This window comes from Rhinolophus hipposideros (genome assembly GCF_964194185.1).
Source record: "Rhinolophus hipposideros genome assembly, chromosome: X".
In the NCBI taxonomy this organism is placed as follows: domain Eukaryota; kingdom Metazoa; phylum Chordata; class Mammalia; order Chiroptera; family Rhinolophidae; genus Rhinolophus; species Rhinolophus hipposideros.
The window spans coordinates 112,103,630-112,129,526 of record NC_138046.1 but is presented as its reverse complement, the minus strand read 5'-3'; the positions used below and the strand labels follow the sequence as shown (position 1 = coordinate 112,129,526).

The following is a 25,897-nucleotide window of genomic DNA, read 5'->3' as shown; positions in this document are numbered from 1 at the left end:
AGGTTGTCCCACTGGCACTGAAAAGGTCTAGCAGTGGGTTCAGGTGTTCTCAGCCTGATCCTTCCATTTTAGCTTCCCCATCAACCTTTCATCTCAAGCAGTGGTCCTCTTCCTTGACTGCGCCTTAGAATCACCCAGGGAGCTTAAAAAACCCGAATGCTCAGGCCACACTCCAGACCAATGGTCTCAGATTCTCTGGGGGGTGGGACCAGGCGTCAGCATTTTTTAATGTTTCCCAGGAGATAAAAGGTGCAGGCAGGGTTGAAAACCACTGTCTTAATTGTTTGCACAGTCATTGATAATATTGCATAGATACATGAATTCATTAGGGGTTGCAACTGGCGATTTTCAAATCCTGTCCTTCTTTCTGCATTTATTAGCTGTAGTTTTTTGTTGTTGTTGTTTTACAAAAGATTGCCTGTCACCAACCACTTGATTATGCTGACATATAATTTACACTGATATAAACTACTGAAAAGGAGGCATATAAATGTCTGTATTTATTAATTTTCACAGTGAGTTGGTGCCCTAGTATCTCCAAAGATGCCAAAGCAGTTTTTTTTAGTATCATGATAAACTCAGGAGATTTTATGTATTTATTTGTTTAAATCCATTAGAATCATTATTCTTTTATAGCTCAAATTGTTCCATATTGGCCAACTTGAGGCTCTTCCTTTAGGGAATTTTGACATGTCTCAGTTCTTTCTGACAGCGTTTTTGCTACCTGGCACAACAATATATCCTCTATAATGTTTGACTTCTATTTCACCACAAACTGTTTTAAACAATTTATAAAAGAGTGCCTTAATTAGTTCTTCCACCAATGAGCAGTATATTCACTGTTGTTTGTCATGGGGGAGGAGAGAGGCTCATTACCAACTTGAAATACAGAGTTCCGGTAATAAGCAAATTTGCAGAAAAATGGGTGAGAGGTTGATGTGAATTATCATCTGTCAGGGGCATTTCAGTGGACGTACGTGTAACGTATACTTTATAGTTGCTGAAAATTTCTGCAGTGTTCCTTCTCAATATTGAATATAAATAAGTGGCTGGCTGGTATATGACCATGCCATACATTTTACAAAAATGATGCTAATGCCAAGGAATAGAACTAATTGAACAGTATGGAACAATGGGACTATATTAAAAGATGAAATTTGGAGTCATAAATATTTAAAAATTTTAACAGTATCAGCAAACAGTAATACTTTAAATGTGGCACTGTAAAAGTGTTTAGTTTTTCAGTATATGTTAGTGATTATTTGGGGTTGAAAGTAATTGGGAAATGCCATGATAGCCTCAGAGTGAAATTCCAGGAGCAAAGCCGACAGCTGCTGCCTTTGAAAAACTACAGACAGTATTTATTACTTTTATTCTTGGGATGAGTGGGAGAGGTTTGATGCCTGTCTTTATTATTATTATTATTTAAAATTTTTATTAAATTTATTGGGGTGACATTGGTTAGTGAAATTATATAGGTTTCAGGTGTACAATTCTGTAATACATCGTCTATATATCACACCAGGGTTGCCAAAAAAATTTACTCAAGTGGGTACTTGGTCAACGTTGCTCAAGCAGTAGTTCACCATAATCAGAAGTGTCTGGACGCTGATGGTAACCATTCTGAGCACCTCTTATAATTGCAGAAGTCAAACGTGACTTGTATTCATCTTTCGTTATCGGTATATATTGAGTATTACAATTTTAATAGTTTTTTTCCTTTCTTAAAATACGTATACTTTTTTTTGGCACCCTTGTGTGTGTGTGTGTGTGTGTGTGTGTGTGTGTGTGTGTGTGTACTATATATACATAACTCGTGCTATATATGTATAGATATCATATATAGCATGAGATATGTATATATCTCACAGTTTCTTTATTCATCCAGCGATGGACACCTAGGTTGTTTCCATGCCTTGGCTGTTGTGAATAATGAGTCAGCGAAGTTTGAGAAGCAGAGCCCTGTTTGAGCAGTGTTGCTCAAACTTGAATGTACACTCTAGTCTCCCAGGGACCTTGTTAAAATGCACATTTTTAGTAAGGTTGGAGTGGAGCCTGAGATTCTACATTTCTAATAAGTTCCCAGGTGAGGCCAATACCCCTGGACCGTGGACCATACTTTGAGAAGTGAGAGTGTAGAGCAGGAGTTGGCCAACTGTTCATGTAAAGGACCAGATGGTAAATATTCTGGGCTATGCAGGCCATGTGGTCTCTGCCGTAACACTCAAATCTAGTGTTGTGGCCTGAACACAGCCATAGGTGATATGTGAACAAATGGGCGTTGCATGTGTCGATAAAACTTCATTTACAAAAACAGGCAGCAGCTGGAATTTGGTCTGTAGGCCATAGCTTGCCAACCTAGTGTAGAGATTTCTTAGTTTCAAGTTTTTGACCAACACCTTGCTGCTTTCTTCTTATTGGGCTGAACCTTGAGTAAGCATGAAGTGGTTTTGTACGAAGTTACTCCGTGGCTTTGTTGAATGATGAATAATTGATGATGACATTCAGGCTGCTGTTTACAAATAGCCCACGTTGTCCCTTAGCTGTGGCTCATTGCTTTGCCTGGAGTATAGGTGGCCTTTCCTAGGCTGCCTTTTCAAAGGTAGATCAAAACAGAGCTAGATTTGTTCCAAAATGTGGCCCATGGGAATCCCAGAATAAATAACCAGGTCTGAATTCTGGAGGCAGAAGATTTTGGGTTGCATTTCCTTCACCTGTCTTCCTCCAGTCACCTCTGGAGTTTGGGCTGAAGGGATGGAGGCTTGTACTCTTGGCTGTCTGAGAGATACAAGGCAGCAAAGCACCTGGACCCATGCGATTCACACTGACATATGTCACACCCATAGGTATGGCTATCATAGCAGCAGAAAGTTACATGTTGCTTTTAATATCTTCTTACAAGCAGATAATGCAGGACCAAATTGTCACTTTTGGGGGGTCCAAATTTGGAACCAAGGACTCGCTGCTCAGAAGGCCCATGTTCCATCTCATGGGCTTCTGGGGTAAGTCCAAAGTTTCCTGATCTGCTTACTATACGTTCCTGCATTTCTAACCCCAAATCCAGTCAGGTTTAAGCTTCAGGAAAGTTTTGACTCTAAGTGATTCAAAATTCAAACTGGCTCTCATTTGTCTTTATGACAATGCAAAGATCCCTAAGGGAGAGATCTTATTCCTCTTTTGAAATGGGAGGATGACGGGGGGCGGGGGGAGTTCTTGGGCCAAGGATGCTCACGCTAGACTCCGTTTCTCAGAGTGGTTTTTGCCAGTGGATCTCTGCCCTGAGGTTGACAACCTTCTCTCCCTGGGGCCCCATTCCCTGGAACCTTTCTTCTACTGGTGAAATCTCATTTATCTCATTACCTTGACTGATCTGAAAAATAGACCAACTAGAAATACTTTCTTGCCATTCCTTTTCTGTTTTGATCACCCCTTTTGGTCAAGTCTTGGTCTGCCAGGGGCTCTCAGTCAAGGTTTTAGTCCCACTGGTGTGCAGGACCAGAAGCTTAATGGGAAGACTTTTAGGGTCTTCCCTAAAGGGATGGAGAAATTCTTAAAAGTATACTTAAACTCTGTCTGCAAGTGTCTTGTTATTCTTATAGCTGAAAATGTTATTTGTCTTGTCATGTTGAATATGGTTACTGATACAGAAGTGGTCTGTATATTACACATTTTCATGTTAATTTGGTTTTATAAAAATGAATAATATTGATGTAATAGAATATTTTTCATCCTCCCAGATATGATGTGTTTTGGGAAAACATGGGCTTTTTGAAGTCAGATTAAGGCTAAATTAATCTGGGTTCAGGAGCTGGTTTTGGCCCTTATTTCTTATGGGACTTGGAGAGAATTATTTCCCGTTTCTGAGTCTCAACTTCTTCAGCTGTGAAATGGAGATGATCTGTACCCATCTGGTAGAGTTGAGTAAAATTTAGATGTGATAAGGAAGATGTACCTGGTCCATAGTAGGGGTTCAGCAAAGAGCATTACTTTTGTTATTATTAAAAATGTTATTTCTATTGTTACTAATTCCATTTAGCTTTGAGATCTACTCTTTGAGGATGACCTTTTCACAAGATCCTTCCCTTCCCATTCTATCCCATCCTGTCTGATCCCATCCTCTACATTCTTCTAGTGGTTTTTATTTTTATTTTTTAATTTTTTTTTACGTCCTGCTTTCCATATGTGACTGACTATGAACTTCTTGAGGGCAGGAATGCAATTTATTAAACTGTGTATCTCAACTCCTGCTACACACAACAACATGGAAGAATTTCACAGGTGTACTATTGTGTGAAAGAAGCCAGATCCCAAAGAGTGCACACTTTTTTTGAAGTTCAAGAACAGGCAAAACTGATCTATGGAGATAGAAGTCTGAATAGTGGTTATCTTGTGCGTAGAAGCATTATTGACTGGCAAGGCATCCAAGGGAGCCCTCTGGGTACTATAAATGTTTTAAATACTGTTCAGTGCTACTAACAGGTATGTGTATGCGTTTAAAAAATCTTTGATCTGTACGCGTAATATTTGTATACTTTGTGTATGTTATAACTCAATAACATTTTTAAAAGATGTTTTCTAGTGTAGTGCTTGTTAGGCAATTAGTAGTCACTCAATAAAAGGTCGAATATTGAACTGATGTTATGATGAAGAAAGTGATCAGTCTTAATCACCATGTGACTAATACCAAGTTTTAAGGAAGTCTTAAATACATTTTAGAAAACAGTAGGTGTAATTCATAATTATAGTTCACACTGTTATTCACAACACTGTTTGAGTCTTCACCTGGCCGTTTCAGAAAATACGGTAAATTGGGATGGCAGGACTTATTATTTGGGACTGTTTTGTGCAGGTGGCATGGCTGGGAACAAAGGAGAGCAAGGAATACAGGCCCATCGAATTGGTGGAAAATCTCATTTTTAAATTTAGTCTCTGTTGCATTCACCTTCCTCTTTTCCCTTTTTCCCCTTGTCCTTTTATCAATTCTACTTTGAAATGAAATCTGCAACTCTAATAGATGCTACTGACACTTGTGCAGCAATTCTACCAGATGGTATTTGAATCTTGGGTGTTCTGTGAAAAATGAAAAGACCAAACACATGCACAAATAAATGAAGGTTGAATTAATCTTTATAATTAAATGGAATATTACCCTGCTATGACTGATTTTAGCTTTCAAACTGGATTGCATGCTAATTTTTCAGTGAACTGTAATTGTATTAACGTGACTTTTTAGATGCCTCAAAGTACTTAAAAATGCATTTTGCCAAATAATTGAGAGAAAAGTTATTAGAACTTTTAATCTGAACATGTCTGAGATCTTGGGGTGTATTTGTATTGTGACTGCTAGTTGCAAAGCATTTTCCAATTGTTGATTAATTCTTTGCCCCTACCTATCATCTTGGGATTTAGGTGGTGTTGGCCAGAAATTAGGTTAAATTGCAAATGCCTGCAGCACGTTCCCAAATTGGTGGGAGAGATGATCGTGGTGTTTTCTCCATAAAGCACACCTAATGGCACTATAGTGGTGACTATTAGTGAAACGCCTGAGGAATATTGAAGGAGTGGATGAGTCCTCTCCCTGTGAATGGATAATACAGTGTCAGAGTTCCCAAAAGTGGGTCCTGAAGGCTTGGCAAGTACCACAATCTAGAGCAAAGAATGTTTCAAACTTGAGCATGCGTGAGAATCTCCTGCAGCAGTGGTTCTTAACCCGGGGTGATATCATACTTCTAGGGGACATTTGGCAAGGTCTGGAGACATTGTTGGTCACAACTGGAAAGGAGGGAGGAGAGTTATTGGCATTTAGTGGGTAGAGGCCAGGGATGCCACTAAACATCCCACAATGCACAGGACAGACCCCCCCCCAAAATAAGAATAATTTAGCCCAAATGTCAACAGTGCTGAGGTTGAGAAACCCCACCTAATGGCAAGGTTTGTTATGATGCAGAGTCTTGGGTTGCCAATCAGAGACATTTTGACTTAGTAGGTCTGAGGTGTGTCCATGATTTTGCGTTGTTAACAAGCTCCCAAGTGATGCTGATGCTGCCAGTCCAAAGACAAAGCTTTGAAAAGCCCTGAACTAGAGGACTCCAATGTCAGAGGAACACGCAATGTATATGGGCATTGACTCTGCAGCAGCCCCCTTTGTTAGAAAAACTGTATGACAATTCACATTTGTCTAATTTAATAATTCCGCAAAATTATCTCCTTTGATCTCTCCCCCAATGTTATATGGAAGGTAGTTCAAAAGTTCTTTTAGGCTAGTAAAGAATTGTTCATGTCAGAGGTAAATCTTAATGGAAAGAATGATGACAATTCCCACTCAATCGAGCTGTTGATGAGAGAATGGGATATGTTTATTTAAATTAATCTCTAGCTTGCCTCCTGTTTAAATAAGTAATTTAACAATTGGAGGAGGATTAAGTAGCTGATTAAATTTATCTGAGAAATGTTAGGTGTTAGGGACCAGATGTTGCATGCGCATTTTTCAGCCCTTTGAATCTCGACATTTGAAAATGATTTTTAATAATTTGTATGCATTTTTCCTTTACCCCCAAAAGTACATCAATTTTTTGATGATATTAATTTCCATTTTTGGTTAATATCTGTATGCTGGCTCTGTTTTAAAATTCAGGTATTTACCTAAGCAAAACTTGAAACATTATTACAAGTTTAAGTACATGTTTATATCTTGATGAAACAGGGGTTAATATCCAAAATACATAAAGAACTCATACAACTCAATAGCAAAAAGAACAAACAATGCAATTAAAAAAGGGGTAGAAGATCAGAATAGATATTTTTCCAAAGAGGACAGACACATGGCCACCAGGTACATGAAAAGATGCTCAACATCACTAATCGTCAGGGAAATGCAAACCAAAACCACAACGAGATATCACCTCACACCTGTTACAATGGCAGTTATCAAAAAGACAAGAAGTAACATGCTGGTGAGGCTGTGGAGAAAAGGCAACCCTCATGCACTGTTGGTTGGATTGCAAATTGGTGCAGCCGCTATGGAAAACAATATGGAGGTTCCTCAAAAAATTAAAAATAGAACTACCTTGTGATTCAGCAATTCTACTTCTGGGTATTTATCTGAAGAAAACGAAAACACTAATGTTAAAAGATATGTGCATTCCTATGTTCATTGCAACATTTTTTTTTAACAATAGCCAAGATATGGAAGCAACCTAAGTGTGCACCGATGGTCTATGGATGAATGGATAAAGAAGATATGGCGCACGCGCGTGCACACACACACACACACACACACACACACAATGGAATATTCCTCAGCCATAAAAAAGATTTAACTCTTGCCATTTGTGACAACATGGATGGACCTTGAGAGTATTATGCTAAATGATTTCACTTATATGTAGAATCTGAAAAACAAAACAAATCAAACTCATAGTTACAGGGAACAGATTGGTGGTTGCCAGAGTGGATGGGGGTTGGGAAGTGGACAGAAATAGGTGAAGGGGGTCAAGAGGTACAAACGTCCAGTTATAAAATAAATAAGTCATGGGGATGTAATGTATAACATGGTGACCATAGTCAATAACATTGTATTGCGTATTTGAAAGTTGCTGAGAGTAAATCTTGAACTCATCACAAGAAAATTAATTTGTAATTTTGTATGGTGACAGATGGCAACTAGACTTATTATGGTGATCATTTAGCAGTGTATACAAATATTGAATCATTATGTTGTACACCTGAAACTAATATAATTTTGTATGTCAATTATACTTCAATAAAAAATTAGTCTTTACCCCTTAGTTTTCCCTTGCTGTCTTTACTATTAGGTTTGAAAAATCTGAGAAACTCTTATGTAGAAAAGGTGTTGGCAAACTTTTTCTGCAAAGAACCAAATAGTACATATTTTAGGCTTTGCAGGTGCTATGGTCTCTTGCAACTGCTCAACTCTGCAGCTGTAGCATGACAGTGGCCATAAACAATATGTAAACAAATGAGCATGGCTATTGTTGGAAACGAAAAACTTTTCCTCTACCCTTTTACGTTCAGTGTTAGGGGTCCTGTGAATTAAACTGACAAAAGACAGATTAGCAAGAGAAAAGACAAAGTTTATTCTCTTGAGTATATGGGAGTTCACAGAAAATGCAGCTAAAAGAAGCAGTGATAATTTGGGCCTTACATACCATTTTAACAAGGGGAAGGTGTTAGGATTTCAAGGGCCAATAAATAATGAGAAATGACTGAGAAATATAATACATGGGGGAAACTAATGGAAGGTAATGTTTATTTCACAAGGTCTGTTTATATAGTTTCTCATCCTGGCGCTGAGTTCTCTAGTGATAGGAGTCGTTCTTTTCTATCCCCCTAGTAGGGGAAGCGCCCATTAAGGCGTACTTATGACAGTGGAATTCTTTTGGAAGACTCTGCTTTTAGGCAGAGAAGGGGAGTACAGAGAAAGCCTCTTTCTACGATTGTTGATTCTTAAATGCCTTCATGTCAAAATAATTCTTATGCTACAGTGGCGTATTCTGGACTCCACTGTTCCAATAAAACAAAGTTCCAATGAAACTTTATTTACAAAAACAGGTGGTGGGCTGGTTTTGGCCTGCGGGTTGTAGTTTACTGACCCCTGATGATAGAGCCCTGCTTGTGGGACAGAGAAATATGTTATTTACTTTGACCCATATAAAAGCCTAACTATAATGTAGGATTGTTCAGACTCTTGGGCTTTTTTTTTTTTTTTTAATCTTGGCTATGTCTTGACAAATGTATTCAGCTAATTGAGGCTTAGGATACTCATTTGAGCAGGTCTAGCAGCTGTTCTATTTGCAAAACTTTGTAAGCAATTTACTACATGTAATTGCAAGTAATGAAAAGACATTTTTTTTAAATGATATGATCTGGCCACTCTCTTATTCAGTTTTAAATAGAATACATGAGAATTACCTCTATTTTTAAGGTAATATTTCCCGAGCCTCAGAGGGATGTGTTGTTTTATGGATTAATCACAGAATGGTTTTGGGTTCTTAACTCTATTGCTACTCACTGCGCCATCTATTTACTAAGAAAACCCAAATGTTGTTTTCTTTCTTTAACTGTTGCATGCAGTGCTCACCCAAGTGAGAGGACATCACAAAGACACCAGGGAAATGTTTAGTGCCATTATGGCTCAATTATGATTTCCCTAGGCCTGAGGAGTTTTCCTTTTCAGACTGGAAAAACTGCCCATCTCCTAGATACATAGAGTTGGTGTTTTCAAGAGAGAGGACAGATAGATGGAGCTTGTTTATATTTTGGAACATGCTTTCCTAGAATGTTGTCCCTGTCAGAGAACAATGGGGATTGTCTGCTGTCTTGGGACTTCCTCAGGCAGGGTTAAGGATGGGAGACCTGAAATCTGAGCTTTCCTGTCTTCCAGCTCTTGTAAAATCAGAACTGTGCTTTGCACTTAGAAAGCCCTCTGATTCATGGGGACACTTATCTATCCTCTGCTCCAGCATGATGCATGAGCCTGTGAACCACACCCAAAAGCAATTTGCAGAATTCAAGTTTTTGAAGACTCATAATAAATCAGTGTCATTCTTATCGAGAAGATAAAATTTGATTTGTTAGATAACTGCATCGTTATTATTTGTGGGATCCAGATAGCCCCAAAGGATATTAAAGCCTGTTCCCCAGGCTAATTTTCATCAATACCATTAGCTCTGCTTAGGATAATGTCTTCAGCCAATCATTTGTTTGGCATTATGGAAACTGCCATTGTTTTGAAGGATACCATAATTTATGTACAGTCTCCTGAACTTCCGCATGCTTAAAGCTCAGCATTTTGATTGATGTTTGCTAGTTATTACAGAACTCATCAGTGAAAATGAGGCCTTCGTGTGGTTAAGCCTGACTGGAGCTTTCAAAGCCATTGCAAGCTTAAGAAAGTTGTGCTATAAATTGTTTTTAAAAGGGCAGTTGATCATCAGTTGTTCCATTTTTTTCTTATGTTGGTTAAATTAATAAAAAAAAACCATGCTGAGTCTTAACTATGTGGAGGAAACACAAAGCTGTTTAATTAAGTGATTAAAGCTCTCCCTTTGATGTAATGCATGCAAGACATTTGAGAATTTACCTGACTGTTTTAAATAGTCAAATCAGTGGGGATTAAAACAAATGAGCTTTTCATCTTGCTTTCTGCCGATCAGCTTAGTTCTAAGTGGCTTTAAAAACTTAGGAGTAAAGCAGTCAACCTAACCAATCTTTAAATCGGTTTGGTCATCTATATAAAAATTACATGCTATTTTAGAGTTCACAGACAAATCAAGCATATTATATTTGGTTCTGTTCTTTCCCCTAGCACCATCAAGTTGTAGTATACTTTTTGGAAAATTCTGGGAGGGAGGGGGTAACTTGAGAGTTTAAATCATGTTGTGTTTTAAATTTTCAATGTTCCTTTTCTGAGTTCGTTTGTGATATTCTCTTTTCTCAAACTAATAATCTTCACTTGATGAACTCTGTTTTCTCCACAGAAATTAATTGTGATTTTGAATGCTCTAGCCCTAAGACTTTAGGGCAAGGAATAAACTGCCAAGCAATTAAGATTTGTTGCATGTACAGAGGGTGCCAAAAAAATGTATACACATTTTAAGAAAGGAAAAAAACTATGAAAATTGTAATACTCAATATATACCGATAACAAAAGATGAATACAAGTCACGTTTGATTTCTGCAATTACAAGAGGTGCTCAAAGTGGTTACCATCAGTGTCCAGACACTTCTGGTTATGGTGAACTACTGCTTGAGCAATGTTGACCAAAGTGTCCACTTGTATACATTTTTTGGCACCTCCGGTTTATGTTAGTAACAGCAAAGAACAAAACAAAAATACAGTAGTTAAGTCACGCATGTATATGTGCTCTTTCTCTCTCTCTCTCTCTCTCTCTCTCTCTCACACACTTTCTCCACACCCTCCACACTGTTCAGAATGGTTCAGTTTGTACACTACTGGATACTAGGCCTTGCACAACTTAATGAACAATTTACCCTCATTGAATTATCTTTGTCAGCCCAGCAAACTATGGCTCTCAGGCCATATTCTCATAAACGGGCATACTGCCCGTTTTTGTATGTCCCATAAGCTAAGATGGGATTTTACATTTTTAAATGGTTTATATAAAATCAAAAAAAGAATGTATCATGATATATAAAAGTTATATGAGATTCAAATTTTAGTATCTATACAGAAAGTTTTATTAGAACACAGCCACAGCCATTCGTTTCTGTGTCACCTACAGTTGCTTTTCCACGTACAACAGCAGAGTTGCGTACTTGCGATGGAGACCATATGGCCTGCAAAACCGAGATTATTTACTGTGTGGCCTTTTATAGAAAAAGTAATGACCATTCCTGATCTGGTAATCCAACTTCTCCTTTCCCTATTCTTTTATTATCCAAGTACTTGTTTCAATTCTCTGTTTCACTGTATTGGTATTAGAAGTAAACTTATCTACATTTTACAGATAAGGAAACTGAGGACCACAGAGGTTCAGAAAATTAAGGTACTGCTGATACTTTGTAATCGCAATAATGGCACCTTGTTATAGAATGTTTTTCCTCAGTTTTTTTATACAAACACTGCGAGGCCATGGATCATTTATATATTTTTATGTTCCTTTAGCACCAAGAAGAGTCCTGAACCTACAGTGCATTCTCAGTATCTGTCAACTGATTGAAATAGCTCATATTTTTAAAAAAATATACTTTTGGTTGTCATCAAGGCTCAATTCCAATGGATTTTAAACATTGCTCCATTTTAAAGAAAGTTCCCTAGGTTCTCACAAAGTCTCTTGCTTTTTGCCCCATTTTTTCTCCTATGGTAAGATCAGATAATGTGGAAATGTGCCTTGATGTGAGCAGCACTGAATGATGTTCTTGATCATATTATAAACTTTCATCTTTTCCGATACCGTTGTTGACATTGATCAGAGTGAGTTTATCTACTAAATCCATCATTATACAAGTCACTATTTATTGAGCATCGCTCCCTTGCTATGTGCCTTGCCACTGTGTTCCATGTGGGGAACGCAGTGTTGATTATGTGGAAGAAGCGTGGTGTAATTGGGGTGGTATCAGAAGCAAGGTTCTCTCAGCTACAAAACCCGCCCTTATAATTGGGTTTCTCCCTTTGGGGGATGAACCACTCTTTTCAATGCAGATATTTCTTCAGGGTTATACATTAGATTGCTATTAGTCACTCACATTTTATTGTAAATTAGTTTGAGGCCCCATTGACAGCTAATGGATAGGCTGTTTTGAGGGAATAACAGTTTCGATGTGGGAGGGATGACTTTGGAGCACAGTGTATCGCCAAGGAAAGGCCAATTTGGGTATGATCGGAGAGCAAATGGTATGAGCACCCAGGGCCTACTGGGTGTTGGGAGGGACGGATACAGGAAAGAGCAAGGATGAGAAGGCAGAAACCAAGATGACAAATACTAAAGGCAACCTTTTCCTTTGGTCTTTCCTAGATTAGCTTTCATAGTGTTTCTTTTGTCCATTTTCTTTTTTCTTTTTTGATATTGTGGTTATAATTAGACAAAGGTATAATAAAGGTTCAACTATCTCTGTAATGCTTTATCTCCTTTGAAAAAAGATCTGGATCAAATATGGAAAAATAATATTTAAAAAATCTAGAAGGTGGTTAAATGAATTTTTGATGTATCATTCTTTGTAATTTCCTGTATTTATAAATATCTCGTAGTAAATATATACATATAATTTTTTTTGTATTTTATTTTATTATTATTAGTTTCAGGTGTACAAAGCAATGCAATAGACATTTATACCCCTCACAAAGTGATATCCCCCCCAATCTGCTACCCCTCCGACATTGTATACAGCCATTACATTTCCACTGACTTTATTCCCTATGCTATACTCTGCATCCTGTGACATACATATATATACATATTATATATGTATATATTTGTATATATTATATATATATATATGTATATATATATTTGACATTCATTAATATTCAGCTTCAGGTGTACACTGCAGTGGACAGACACCTACACCGTCCCTGAAGTGGTCTCCCTAATAAGACAAGTATCCATCGGATACCCTACAGAATCTTTACAATGTCATTGATTATATTCCCCGAATTGACTTTCGAATCCCTGTGGCAATCTTGTGGTTACTGATTGTGCTTTCTAATCCCCTCACCTTCTCTCTCATCCCCACTCTCTTCCCATCTAGCAACCCTCATTTTTTCCTCTATGTCTCTGAAACTGTTTCTGATTAGTTTGTTCATTTGCTCTTTTCTTTAGATTCCACATATAAGTGAGATCATATGGTATTTGTCTTTCTCTGTCTGACTTATTTCACTTAGCATAATGTTCTCCAGGTCCATCCATATCATTGCAAATGGTAAGATTTCATTCTTCTTTATGGCTGCATAATACTCCATTGTATAAATTGACCACAGTTTCTTAATCCAGTCATCCACTGATGGGCATTTCGGTTGTTTCCATGTCTTGGCTATTGTGAATAGCACTGCAGTAAACAAAGGGGTGCATTAATTATTTCAAATTAGTGTTTTGGATTTCTCTGGATAGATACCTAGGAGTGGAATTGCTGGGTCATAAGGTTGTTCCATTTCCAGTTTTTTGAGATACCTCTATACTGTTTTCCATAGTGGCTGCACCAATCTGCAATCCCACCAACAGTGCACAACGGTTCCCTTTTCTCCACATCCGCGCCAGCACTTGTTGTTTGTTGATTTATTGATGATAGCCATTCTGACTGGAGTGAGGTGATATCTCATTGTGTTTTTTTATTTGCATTTCTCTAATGATTATTGAGGTTGAGCATTTTTTCATGTGTCTCTTTGCCATCTGTATGTCCTCTTTAGAAAAATGTCTCTTCATGTTCTCTGCCCATTTTTTAATTGGGTTGTTTGTTTTTTTGGTGTTGAGTTGAATGAGTTTTTGTATAAATTTTGCATGTTAATCTCCTATCAGATATATCATTGACAAATATCTTCTCCCATTCAGTAGGATGCCTTTTTGCTTTATTGATGGTTTCCTTTGCTGTGAAAAAAACTTTTTAGTTTGATGTAATCCCATATGTTTATTTTTTCTCTTCTCTTGCCTGAGGGGATATATCAGTAAAAATATTACTAAACATAATGTCTGCAAACCTTCTTTCTTCCTATATTTTCTTCTAGGAGTTTTATGGTTTCAGATCTTACATTTAAGTCTTTAATCCATTTTGAATTTATTCTTGTATATGGTGTAAGGAGGTGGTCCAGCTTCATTTTTTTTTTTACCCCAATGTAAATTGTTGCTTCCATTGTCATAGATTAAATGACCATCTAGGCATGGATTTATTTCTGGGCTCTCTATTTTGTTCCATTGATCTATGTGTCTGTTTTTATGCCAGTACCATGCTGCTTTGATTACTATAGGCTTGTAGTATAATTTGATGTCACGTATCGTGATACCTCCCACTTTGTTCTTATTTCTCAAGATTGCCGTGGCTTTCCGGGGTCTTTTATAGTTCCCTATAAATTTTAGGATTATATATTCTATTTCTGTGAAAAATGTCCTTGGTAGTTTGATAGGAATTATGTTGAATCTGTATATTGCCTTAGACAGTATGTTGTCCATTTTCTAAGGTGTGCAAATAGTGGCCCTTGAAAGAGTCCTCAGACTTTGTTTGGGGTATGACTAGCCTGAATTCTCTTGGCTCATGCTTACAGTCTACCTTAGCTCTGGAAATCTCCCCCCACATTCCAAGAATTTTGTGGGCACATTTCTCTCCCCATTGATCACAGGGTTGCTTCAATAGCCTTTGTCACCACTTTGTGTGGCCCCCTGAAACTGGACTTGTGACCAAAGAGAGTGGCAGTATTCCACAGGGGAGTTCAGGTATTTCATTAAGGGTGTAATCTGGCCTAAGCTGCCCTGAAAGACCCTCCAAATATACACACAACAGTTACTGAAAATCCTTGGAAGAAGTCATGGTTTTGCTTCCTCTGTGTAGTATATAGTCCACATTTATTCATCACGTTCTCTGGACAAAGGCATAAAAGTATGCTTTACATGCCATGTCATCCTGAATCCTTGCAGACAACCCTATGAAATAGGTACTATTTTTTTTCCTTCAAACTATATTTGAGGAAAAGGAGAGTGTGTTGGGATTCCATTCAGCTACAGCTAATGGAAAACATGACATACAGTGTTTCCCCAAAAATAAGACGTAGCTGGACAGTCAGCTCTAATGAGTCTTTTGGAGCACAGATTAATATAAGACCCGGTCTTATTTTACTATAATATAAAACCGGGTCTATAATATAATAATATAACATAATAATATAATATAATATAATAATATAATATAACATATGTAATATAATATATAATCAGGTCTTATATTATAGTGCCTCAAACAAATAAGGGGTTTATTTTCCTCACGTTATAGAGTGGAAAAGGATGCAGTTCAGGCCTGACATGATGGGTTCCAGATATCATCAACTTTTCATTTCCGCATCTATAGCATGTAACTTTCTTCCTCAAGTCTGTTGCCTTGTTGTTGTAAGATGGCTATTCTATCTCTGGCATTGTGTCAGCATTACAGGAAGGAAGAAGAGGAAAGGCTAAAGCAGTGGTTTTCACTTGGGTGTGATTTTGTCCCTGAGGGACATTTGGCAATATCTGGAGACATTACTGGTTGGGACAACTTGGAGGATGGGTGTTTCTACTGGCATCTAGTGTGTAGAAGCCAAAGATGCTGCTAAACATCCTACAGTCTATAGGACAGCTCCCACAACAAGAATTATCTGGCCCAAGATGTCAGTAGTACTAATGTTGAGAAATTCTGGACTAAAGGCAGAAAGCATATGCCACTGAGTCTCTCTTTTTAAAATGGATTCTTGGAAGTAGAACAAGGACATGGTTATATGTCGCTGGCCAGAATCTCCTTCCACAGCGAACTCTAGCTGCAAAGGAAGCTGGGGGATGCAGCTATTTTTTGTTGGGTCCATTGTCACCCTGAGCAGAATTGGGGTTTGATAGTAAGGGAAGGACAGGAGAATGGATATTGAGTAGACAATAGGTGGTTGTCGTGTGGAGCCCCTTTCCAGAGGTTTGTGTGAATAAGGGATGGAAATGCATGCACTGGTTAAGGAAAATGCTGGAGTTTTTGATCAGCCACAAGCAGCCTAGGAAATATTTTTTGCAGGACATAATATGCAGGCTATTATCTATTTATATTATGGTTTTCTCAGTATTTGCAGTGGGACTTGCCTTTTCTTCTTGTCCATGTAGCCTGGGGGGTAATGGATTTTAGGTCTTCCTCACTAATATTTTACCCTTCAATAAGCCATCAAACTGGTGCTTCGTTTCTTCTATTTTGAAAAAGTTAAAAAGTGATGTGATCACTATTTGCCTTAAAGGGTATATCAGTTAGAGTATATTCAGGAAAATGGATGCCTTTTGAAGTATATCAAGCAGGAGGGTATATAATATGGGAAATTGGAGGCTTGTGCAACCATTGGAAGAGCTGAGGAATGAAGGGTAGAGTTTTCCAATGATCTCTGCTGCCTTCACACAGAAGCGGTCTTCTTAGGAGAATGCCTGGAAGCTGCTGGCAAAGCGCTGTATCTGCTGTCCGCAGGTACCTTTGTGCCTCCCGTGGCTACCAAGCACAAATGAATAAATGGTGTCTCCTCTCTTTTACCTTTCAAATCTCCTGTGAGTGCTTCTCATTGACAGAGTCTAACCTGGAGTCATACCCCATGGGGTTTTGGGAGATGTAGTTCTGAAGCTTCTCAGAGAAGAATGGAGAATGGGATGGGGTGGGATGATGTGGAGTTGACAACACACTGTCTGGCAGAGGAGCATTTGAGTTTGAATAAAGGCATACATACATAGTACATTTGGGAAGAAGAGCACTCCATTTAGATGTTGGCAATGTTGCTACCAGTATTATTATCTTATTTTACCCGGGTCTCCTTGGAAGATGAATAGGGATCCTTTGTATCTCTGTATCCTCTGTATCTCTGTGTCTTCAAGTCATGATGTTTTTAAATAAATAATAAAAAAGGATTCAATAACTGGCATATGCAGTGCGGAAGGTAATATATTCTGTGAAGCTCCATAGTGCAGTGGGGGTCCCAGGGCGTGAGGTTTGAAAAACAGTCATAATTCATCAGCATACTTTGGAAAGACCAATCTTCAGAAAACAATTGTGGATGACTCAGCTTGTATATTTCTTTATTTTGGGGGCGACTATCTGGAGCTCTCTGTTTGCTATAGTTATGCATGTGACTTGTATTGAGCTGATAAAATACAATGAGGTATTAAATACAGTGGGGGAAATAATAAAACAATCTTGAAACAAGTTAGCTTATAGACATATGACATATTATTGGGTGTTGACGGGAGAGTTGTAACTTCTAGGTATCTGGTTTGTGGGTTGCACCAGGCTTTCAGTGTAACTCACTGGCTTTTGAAGGCAGAATTTGATCTATGCTATATTTGAGTCTCTGGAACAGCAAAACCCATTATGACTATGTCCTACAGCGCTTGTAAAATCCTATCTGAGTCTTGAGTTTCAGGTTTCTGCTGATATATTTAATACTTGAATTATTTCAAAGAAGATAAGGAAAACGTACTATCTTATTCTATTTATTTTTTGAGTGAGGAAAATTGAAAGGGACTAAAGGAGAAAAACTCGTTACCATGAACACTGTGCAAAGATCACTGGTTTTGCTTTGCTAGAATAAAACCAATGTGTTTGGGGTTGCCTGGTATCTCATGTTGGGTCTTCTGGAGGCAAAGCTGAAGATACGGATTTGTGTGCAAGTGATTTATGATTTATTCAGCGAGTGCTCCCAAGAGAAAGCAGCAAGGGAATGGGGGAAGACGGACAGGGAAGGGTGAGAAACAGGCAAGGATGCGATTTCAGGGTAAGTCTCAGCCTTGTCCTGGCAGGGACCCTGGAGTGCAAATTATACCTCATGGTTTATCCTGAATTGTGGCAAAGGAGTGGGGCTATCATAGTCCTGCTACAGTCAGTCATTAGCTGAGGGCTGCTGGGGTGGGTGTGGGTGTGGGGGCTGAGGTAGATAAACTCCCCAGGCCTTCAGAGAGTCTCAGGGGTTGGCCATTAGAAAAGAAAAAGAACATAGATGCTGGGGAGGGATGTACAGAAGTGATAAAAGGGATTCCACGGGATCTGGGCAGAGCCCTGACAATGTACTTACTCTTTGCGTAAGCTGCTCTTTTGTTTTTGTGAAACCCAGAATCTGGGGAGAGGAGAGAGACACATTTTCATGTGGGACTGTAAAGTTGCTCTAGAGCAGGGGTGTCCAAACTTTTTTCAACGTTTTTCACCAAGGGCCATATATGGTAAGATACACAAACAGCCAGGCCACTCACTCGAGGTGAAGTACATATTGCCTCACCTGGTTTATTTAAGTAAACTAAATATGTTTTTGGAATTTGCTGCAGGCCAATAAAAAATGGATCGCGGGCCACAGTTTGGACACCCCTGCTCTAGAGCAAGGGTTGGGAAACTTTTTCTATAAGGAACCAGGTACCATGTTTCCCCGAAATTAAGACCTAGCCGGACCATCAGTTCAAATGTATCTTTTGGAGCAAAATTTAATATAAGACCGGGTATAATATAATATATAATACCGGGTTTAATAATATATAATATAATATAATATAATATAATATAATATAATATAACATAATATCGGGTCTTATATTAACTTTTGCTCCAAAAGATGCATTAGAACTGCTGGTCTGGCTAGGTCTTATTTTCAGGGAAACAGGGTAGTAAATATTTGAGGCTTTGTGGGTGACAGGGTTTTAGTACCAAATGGTTAACAACACCGTTGTAGTGCAAAAGCAGCCATATATTACACGTAATTGATTGGACACAGCAGTGTTCCAATAAAACTTTATTTATAAAAACAGATATGGGGGATAAGGGGGCTAAATTTGACCCAGGGGCCAGAGTTTGCCAGTCCCTGCTGTGGAGGCTCCTTGTATGTGCCCAAGGTGATTTTTCCTTTATTCCCTATATGCTGCAAAACACAGGGAATAATTAGTATGACTATCAAAAGGATGGTTACAATGCCTCTTAAATTAGTCTGGACCCCCTACCTCCAATCTTTCTGACATCCTGGCTATCATTCACAGTGTTGCACAGATAATCTTGCTGAAGGGTGACTCATCCCATTTTACTCCTGCTAAAAATATTCAGTTCTCTCTTATCTGTAAAATAAAATCTAGACTCTTTAGTATGGCATTTGGGAATCCCTGTGATCTGGCCCAGGACATTTTTTTCTGCACTGTTTTCTCCTTTTCACCCCTTGTGCTTTTCTAGTCCAACTACAGCAGCTACCTCATCTCTCCCACATGCGCTTTGTTTCCATCTCCCTGTCTTTGCCCCCGCTGTTTCTTCTCCTGGAGTGTCCTTCTGCTCAGCTCTGCATTTTGAAATCCTAATCATTCTCTAAGACTCATTTTGGGCCCCCTTCTCCATTAAGCATTCTCCCCATGAGGAAATAGTCTCTGCTTTGGACTTTGGTAACAATAGTGTCTATTTCTATTAAAACCTTTATTTTATTTATCTTATAATATGTAGTTATTTGCCCCACTCACTATATTTTAGTATTTGTGGGCAGGGATTACCTTTTTTTTTTTTCCCTTCACAGTGGGTTGCATATAGTAGTTACTATTCAGTAAACGGAGTTTTCAGATGAAGGTTGCATTCCTACATCCTGTGTTTATTGATTTAACTGCTGAAACTCTGACATCATTTTCTTTTTCCTTTTTATAGGCAAGAGCTGTTTTGGCAAAAGTTGGCTATCCTGAGTTTATAATGAATGATACTCATGTTAATGAAGACCTCAAGGCAGTAAGTACTAAATTTACTGTATTTTTTTTTCTGGCAAGTTTTACTGGCCTCATGCCTTTCAACTAACCCAAATCCAAGCAATTAAACCTGGTGGTGCCAGAAAGCACCAACTTTTGATTCATTCCTTGGCTAGATATGAGCCTCAATATGCCAGGCGGATCACAAGATTTAGAACAGATGCAAAATAAAAGAAGTGTCAGAAGGAATGTATAGTTGAGTGGGTACCATAAAGCAAATGGACTTGGACTCAGCCTAATTTGATCATAAAGGAAAGAATTAAGCAATACGACTATTTTATAATTAGTGAGCATGTTCTAATGGCAAATGCATGATGTTTGTTGTTAAACAATCTTTATGTGCTTCATTCATATTAAATGACTAGTAATAAATCTGCCTGCTGGGAGTTAACTTCATTAAACTTTATGAGTCTTTGCAAATTAAATCCATATACATATGACTATAATTTATTGTGAGTTGGACTGTATATTTGCAGTAAGTTACTGATGGAGGAAGAGTAATAATTCTTTTTTATTCCAGTATTTGGGACATGTATTTTTCAGTAGATATATTCATTACAGGCCTTTCTAATCACAACCACTCTTATTTCATTTCCTACAAATTGTTCTGATAAAGAACTTTGATTCCTCACAAACCCCCTATTTTTACCATTCACTAGATTTTGTTGAAAAAGTAGTTTTTTGTAATTCTTTAAATAGCTATGGTTTTGAGGTGTAGCTCTTTCCTGAAATTGTAGTTTTACAAGTTGCATATCTGCAAGTAATCCTAGCTTTGTAGATGAATATCAGAAATTTGCAAGATTATTCAAAAGTGAGAGAAGGCTTTAAGTAGAAAGTTTCTCCATTTGGCTCCAAGATATGGCCTTGCAAAGTATTGATCCAGTTGCTATGGAGGAAGATAATTATGCCTCACAGTATCCCAACACTCAGACAGCCCATCTTATTATACATTTTTTTTGATGCAGAAAAAAATCTCACTTTATTACAATAATTAAAAATACTAATGCACTTGACACATTAATGTATGTTATCATTTAATCCCTACAGTGATCCTATGAAGTACATGGTGTTTAGCTCCATTTTGCAGAAAAGGATGTAGAGACTCAAAGAAGTTAAGTGATTTCCTCAGCGCCACACTGAGTGTCAGACCAGAACTGAAATCTGGGCCCAGGCAGCTCTGCCTGTAATCTGAGGAGTTCTGCAGGGTCCTTGTTACGCAGCTGTGCTGGAAGAACAGAGGAGTGGGTTTGAAGAATTGGTAGGAATTGCTTTCCCAGAGCTGGTTGGAAAGGAGAAGAGAAAAAGGGAGGTCATATTGTTAAGTGGTTAAGAGCACAGGCTTTGGAGTGAATCTGCCTCTTCCACTAACTAGTTGTTTGGTCTTGTGCAGGTTGCGTAACTTCAGTTAGATTCCCTTTGGTTATCTGGATACTGGAGATAATAGTAACCAACGTGTAGTATTGTTGGGACGATTAAATGAGCTTATATAATGTGTAAAAACACCTAGGATAATGTCTGATGCATAAGTTGGCTCTCCATAAATGGTAGCTTTTACCTTGTTTCCCTGAAAATAAGACCTAACCGGAAAATAAGCCCTAGCATGTTTTTCAGGGTGACATCCCCTGAACATAAGCCCTAATGCGTCTTTTGGAGCAAAACTTAGTATAAGACCCGGTCTTCTTTTCCAGAAAACACGGTACTTTGTGGATCAGTATAACTGTCACTGCTAAGAAGAGCATCACCAGGGTACAAAGTACCTTAGCAGGAGAACCTGGGTTCCATACTGAATTTCAGAACTCAGTGAATGCAGTAGCTTTTGTGAAAAGAAACCAGATGTTAAACAGGATACAGTGTTAGGTATGTTTCCTCGTTTGTCCAGGGCCTGAACTGCAGCCATTAGACACCAAGATTTTTAAGCACTTTTGTGAAGAAAGGTCTTTCATCTGACTCATTGCCAAAGCAGACACAATTACACCCAAGAGTTTCTAACAGTTTAAAAAAAAGATGGTGAAAATAATCCAAATACATGAAATAAAAATGCATTTGTGTTCAGAAACTGATAGAGAAAATGAATAAAACCCAACCAGAAAATAGGGAACGGATGCTTGATGTGATAGTAAGAGTGTCACTGAGGTTAATAGCAAAAGGACTCAAGTTTTGCAGGTGCACAATGGGACTGTGTTTTCAGTTTTGAGGAACATGTAGATAAGGACTACTATACTGCCTACGAGAAATTTCTGGTTACATAAGCTCTGAACATGAGAGGCTTTTACAAATGAAAAACAGCTTACTTTATTTGACACAAGTGAAGATATGATTCATCAGGTAAAAATGCAAAAGGAAAGAGGATAGAGATTAGGTAATGGATCAGATGAAGGTCAGGGAGAAAGGTGAAAAACTGAAGTTGGGCCCATGTGGAGATAAGAGCAAATGGAAAAGAACTGAGAGGCAAATGTAAAGAATTAGAGAAAAAAAATTGTTTTCCCTCCAAGGATGACAAGGTAAACCGAGATACCCAGCAAAGTCTTTCTGAACAACAGCCTTTCTGTGGTCTTTGAAGAGAGCAAGAAGAAAGGAAATGCCCTTTACGTGAACCGCCAGTAGCATGTAGGAAAGCCTACTAGTTGGCCTAGAAAGGTAGATGTCAGTCCCTTTTCAAATTAGCCTTACTCAGTGTTCCTTCATTGATCTTTGATGGAAATAAACTCAAGAATGAGTTAAAAGCAATTTTGTTTTTTGATATATATATTTTTAATTTTGGGGTGACAATTGTTAGTAAAACTACATAGATTTCAGGTGTACAATTCTGTAATACGTCATCTATATATCACATTGTGTGTTCACCACCCAGAGTCAGTTCTCCTTCCATCACCATATAGTTGATCCCCCTTACCCTCATCTCCCTCCCCCCTCCTCCCTTACCCTCTGGTAACCACTAAACTATTGTCTGTGTCTCTGAGTTTTTGTTTCTCATTTGTTTGTCTTGTTCTTTTGTTGCTTTTGGTTTATATATCACATATCAGTGAAATCATAGGGTTCTCTGCTTTTTCTGTCTTATTTCGCTTAGCATTATACTCTCAAGATCCATCCATGTTGTAACAAATGTTCCTATATCATCTTTTCTTACCGCTGAATAGTATTCCATTGTGTATATATACACCACAACTTCTTTATCCATTTATCTATCGAAGGACATTTTGGTTGTTTCCATGTCTTGGCCACCGTAAACAAAGCTGCAGTGAATATTGGAGCACACGTGTCTTGATGTATAAATGTTTTCAGATTTTTTGGGTAGATACCCAGGAGAGGGATTGCTGGGTCATACAGTAATTCTATTCGTAATTTTTTGAGGAACCTCCACACTGCCTTCCATAGCGGCTGCACCAGTCTGCATTCCCACCAACAGTGTATGAGGGTTCCTTTTTCTCCACAGCCTCTCCAACACTTGTAAAACCAATTTTGTAAAGGTTGGTGTATCAGCCGGGAAGCCACAACCACACCAGGTATTTCAAAGACAGGAGATTTAGTACAGGAAATAGTTTGAAAGGTAAAAATCAGGAAGGTGAAGTAGGCCAGAGATTAATAACTTCAGGAAGCAGCTACCCTATGTCTAGGGGCACAAAAGGGAGGAGGGGATGATAATATGATCGCTTAAGAGAGCAGAGGCAGAACTGCCACTCTAGAGCTGAGGCTGTGGAGGAGGGGAAGAAGGTTCTTTCAGTCATTGTCAGAAGAAGAAAGAGGACAGAGAGAATGAAAGAGACCAAACACAGCATCCTTTCCCCTCCTGCTGCCTGCTGATTTTCCCCAGTGCCTCCTATTGGCAGGAAGCCAACTGGCAATGGAGCCTAGAAAAACAGAGTTTTCAGATTCCCAGCCCCTGCATTCTAGAACAGAGTAAAAGGGTGGGCACGTATCTGAGAGACAAGAGGTAAACGATCGGCACCATTAGGTACTTCACTCATTCTTGTGAAAGCCGGTGGAGAATTGCAGTAGGGACTAAAGTCAGAATCACAGCTGACCTAGGAGAATTGAATATGGGTAATTTTTCAGAGAAAAAATCAATGTTTCTGGTGAATGATACACATGTACATGCATAAACATATAAATATGCATATAGAGATACATAGATATTACATGAACCCATATAACGTTCTCTGGGGTAGGTCTTGGTCTGCTCCAGCGAATGGAGCACTCACGTGTGTGTGTGTGTGTGTGTGTGTGTGTATGGTGTGTTTTGTGGTGTATAAATGACAGAGAGTGCTACTGCCACTATGCAAGAATGAGGTGATATTTAGGTGGAATGCTCCAGAAAGATAGGTTGTTAAAATATTGAAATAATTCTGAATTCTGGTAAAAAATCAAAGCATTGCCCTCGGCTCTCCCAAGTGATTTCTGGCCACCATGGCCCTGGAGAGCTAAGAGTGGCACAGAAGTGGGGTGCCCACCAACCTGCCATCCAGCCCTCTATCACTGCCACACACTGGCCTTCATCTAGAGCCCTCCACGGGCCAGAGAAGACCAAGACTTCCCTGTCTTCCTGGTGGTGGCAACAGGGCATGTGGTTCCTTCGGGTTTTTGGCTGGTGTGTGCTAACTATTGCTACCTCAGAGTCACGCTTACATGGCTGCTGTAGGAACTGCATTTTCCACAGTGTCCTACATATGTAGGTTGTTAAACATTTTGAACATCACCCTTGTATGTAGGTATGTGTGACTGTGTGTGTGTATGTATATACTACTTACAGGCCAAGCCATCTACATACAACAGTCTTGCATGTTACTTTGCTATTTAAGGGAAAACATAAATATAAAATCTGGATCCATTAAGGATGCAGAAAACTATTTGGGTGTCTAATATAAAATATTTCTTATACATCATTTGGACATATGTCCAAACATCTTTAAATGCCTTTAACATAAACAAATAGTATTCTAGAATCTATACTTCCTATTGGCTTATGTAGTGTTTTATCAACACATATTTACTGATTCTACAGAGAACCTGAGCACACTTCTTTGTTCTGCCCTTATTACATGTTCCTCACCTTTGGCTGGGAGAATAGCTTTTTCTATTTAGTCTGTGGCATTTGATGCTTGGCATCCAGGATAGGATTTCCAAGAAGAGAAATTCAGATTCCCCTAAATTTTATGATCTATTTTGAGGAACAGCTATTCCTAGGAAATGACAGGAGAACCCCAGTTAGTTCTCCAGAGGTCACTCAATTGAAAAGTCAGGACATGGAATTGATTGAAAGTCATTATCAACTTGACCTAGATTTTCACCAGTAACTGAAAGGACAAGAAGCTTTCAAGCCAATTATTGTCTCTTGCAGGGTTTAAACATTTTTTGACGATTATAAGTGTTTTTAAAATATTCATGTGCATTCATTCTTGTTGCTATATTTAGAATAAGCAGGACTTCCCCAATGCTTGCTGAGTTTCATAACTTTTTCTCACTCAAGGGCATACTGAAATATTGGAAATTATCAAAGTATTATCACCTGGTGGAAAATTTGGAAAAGAGAGAAAAAGAATGAAAAAGCACCCATATATTGGTACTTGAACATAATACATGCTTTGTTTTAGTGTGTTATATTTTTTTTCTCTCTTTTTGTATAGTTGTAATTAATGTTTGTATGTAATTTTGTATACTGACCTTATTACCATTATTTTAATAGCTGTATGATTTAAGAAAACGGTACCATGATTTAATCACTGCTTTTCCTCCCACTGTGATTTTTACCTTCTCCTTCCCTGTACTCTTTCTATTAAATCACTGGTTTGCTTATTAGGACCAATGAAAGAAACACTGAAGTAGGAGCCTAATGATTAGGACTGTATGGCTTTGCTGAGTTCCATAATCTCTGTAGCTGTTTCCTATCTATCACATGGGAATAATAGCAGCTGGCCCTTCCCTACCCCCAAACACTTAACCTGTCTTACAGGAAAAAGTAAAATTTGTCCCCTATT

General features: G+C 38.4%; 1 protein-coding gene across 1 annotated transcript in view; it reads left to right on the top strand.

Moving 5' to 3' along the window:
* The window catches only part of PHEX (phosphate regulating endopeptidase X-linked), a 191,850-nt gene that overhangs the window by 101,577 nt on the left and 64,376 nt on the right, over positions 1-25,897 (top strand). The window contains exon 13 of the mRNA XM_081043200.1: positions 19,831-19,908. Coding sequence (XP_080899326.1) covers positions 19,831-19,908 — 78 coding nt within the window. The remainder of the gene's footprint in view (positions 1-19,830; positions 19,909-25,897) is intronic.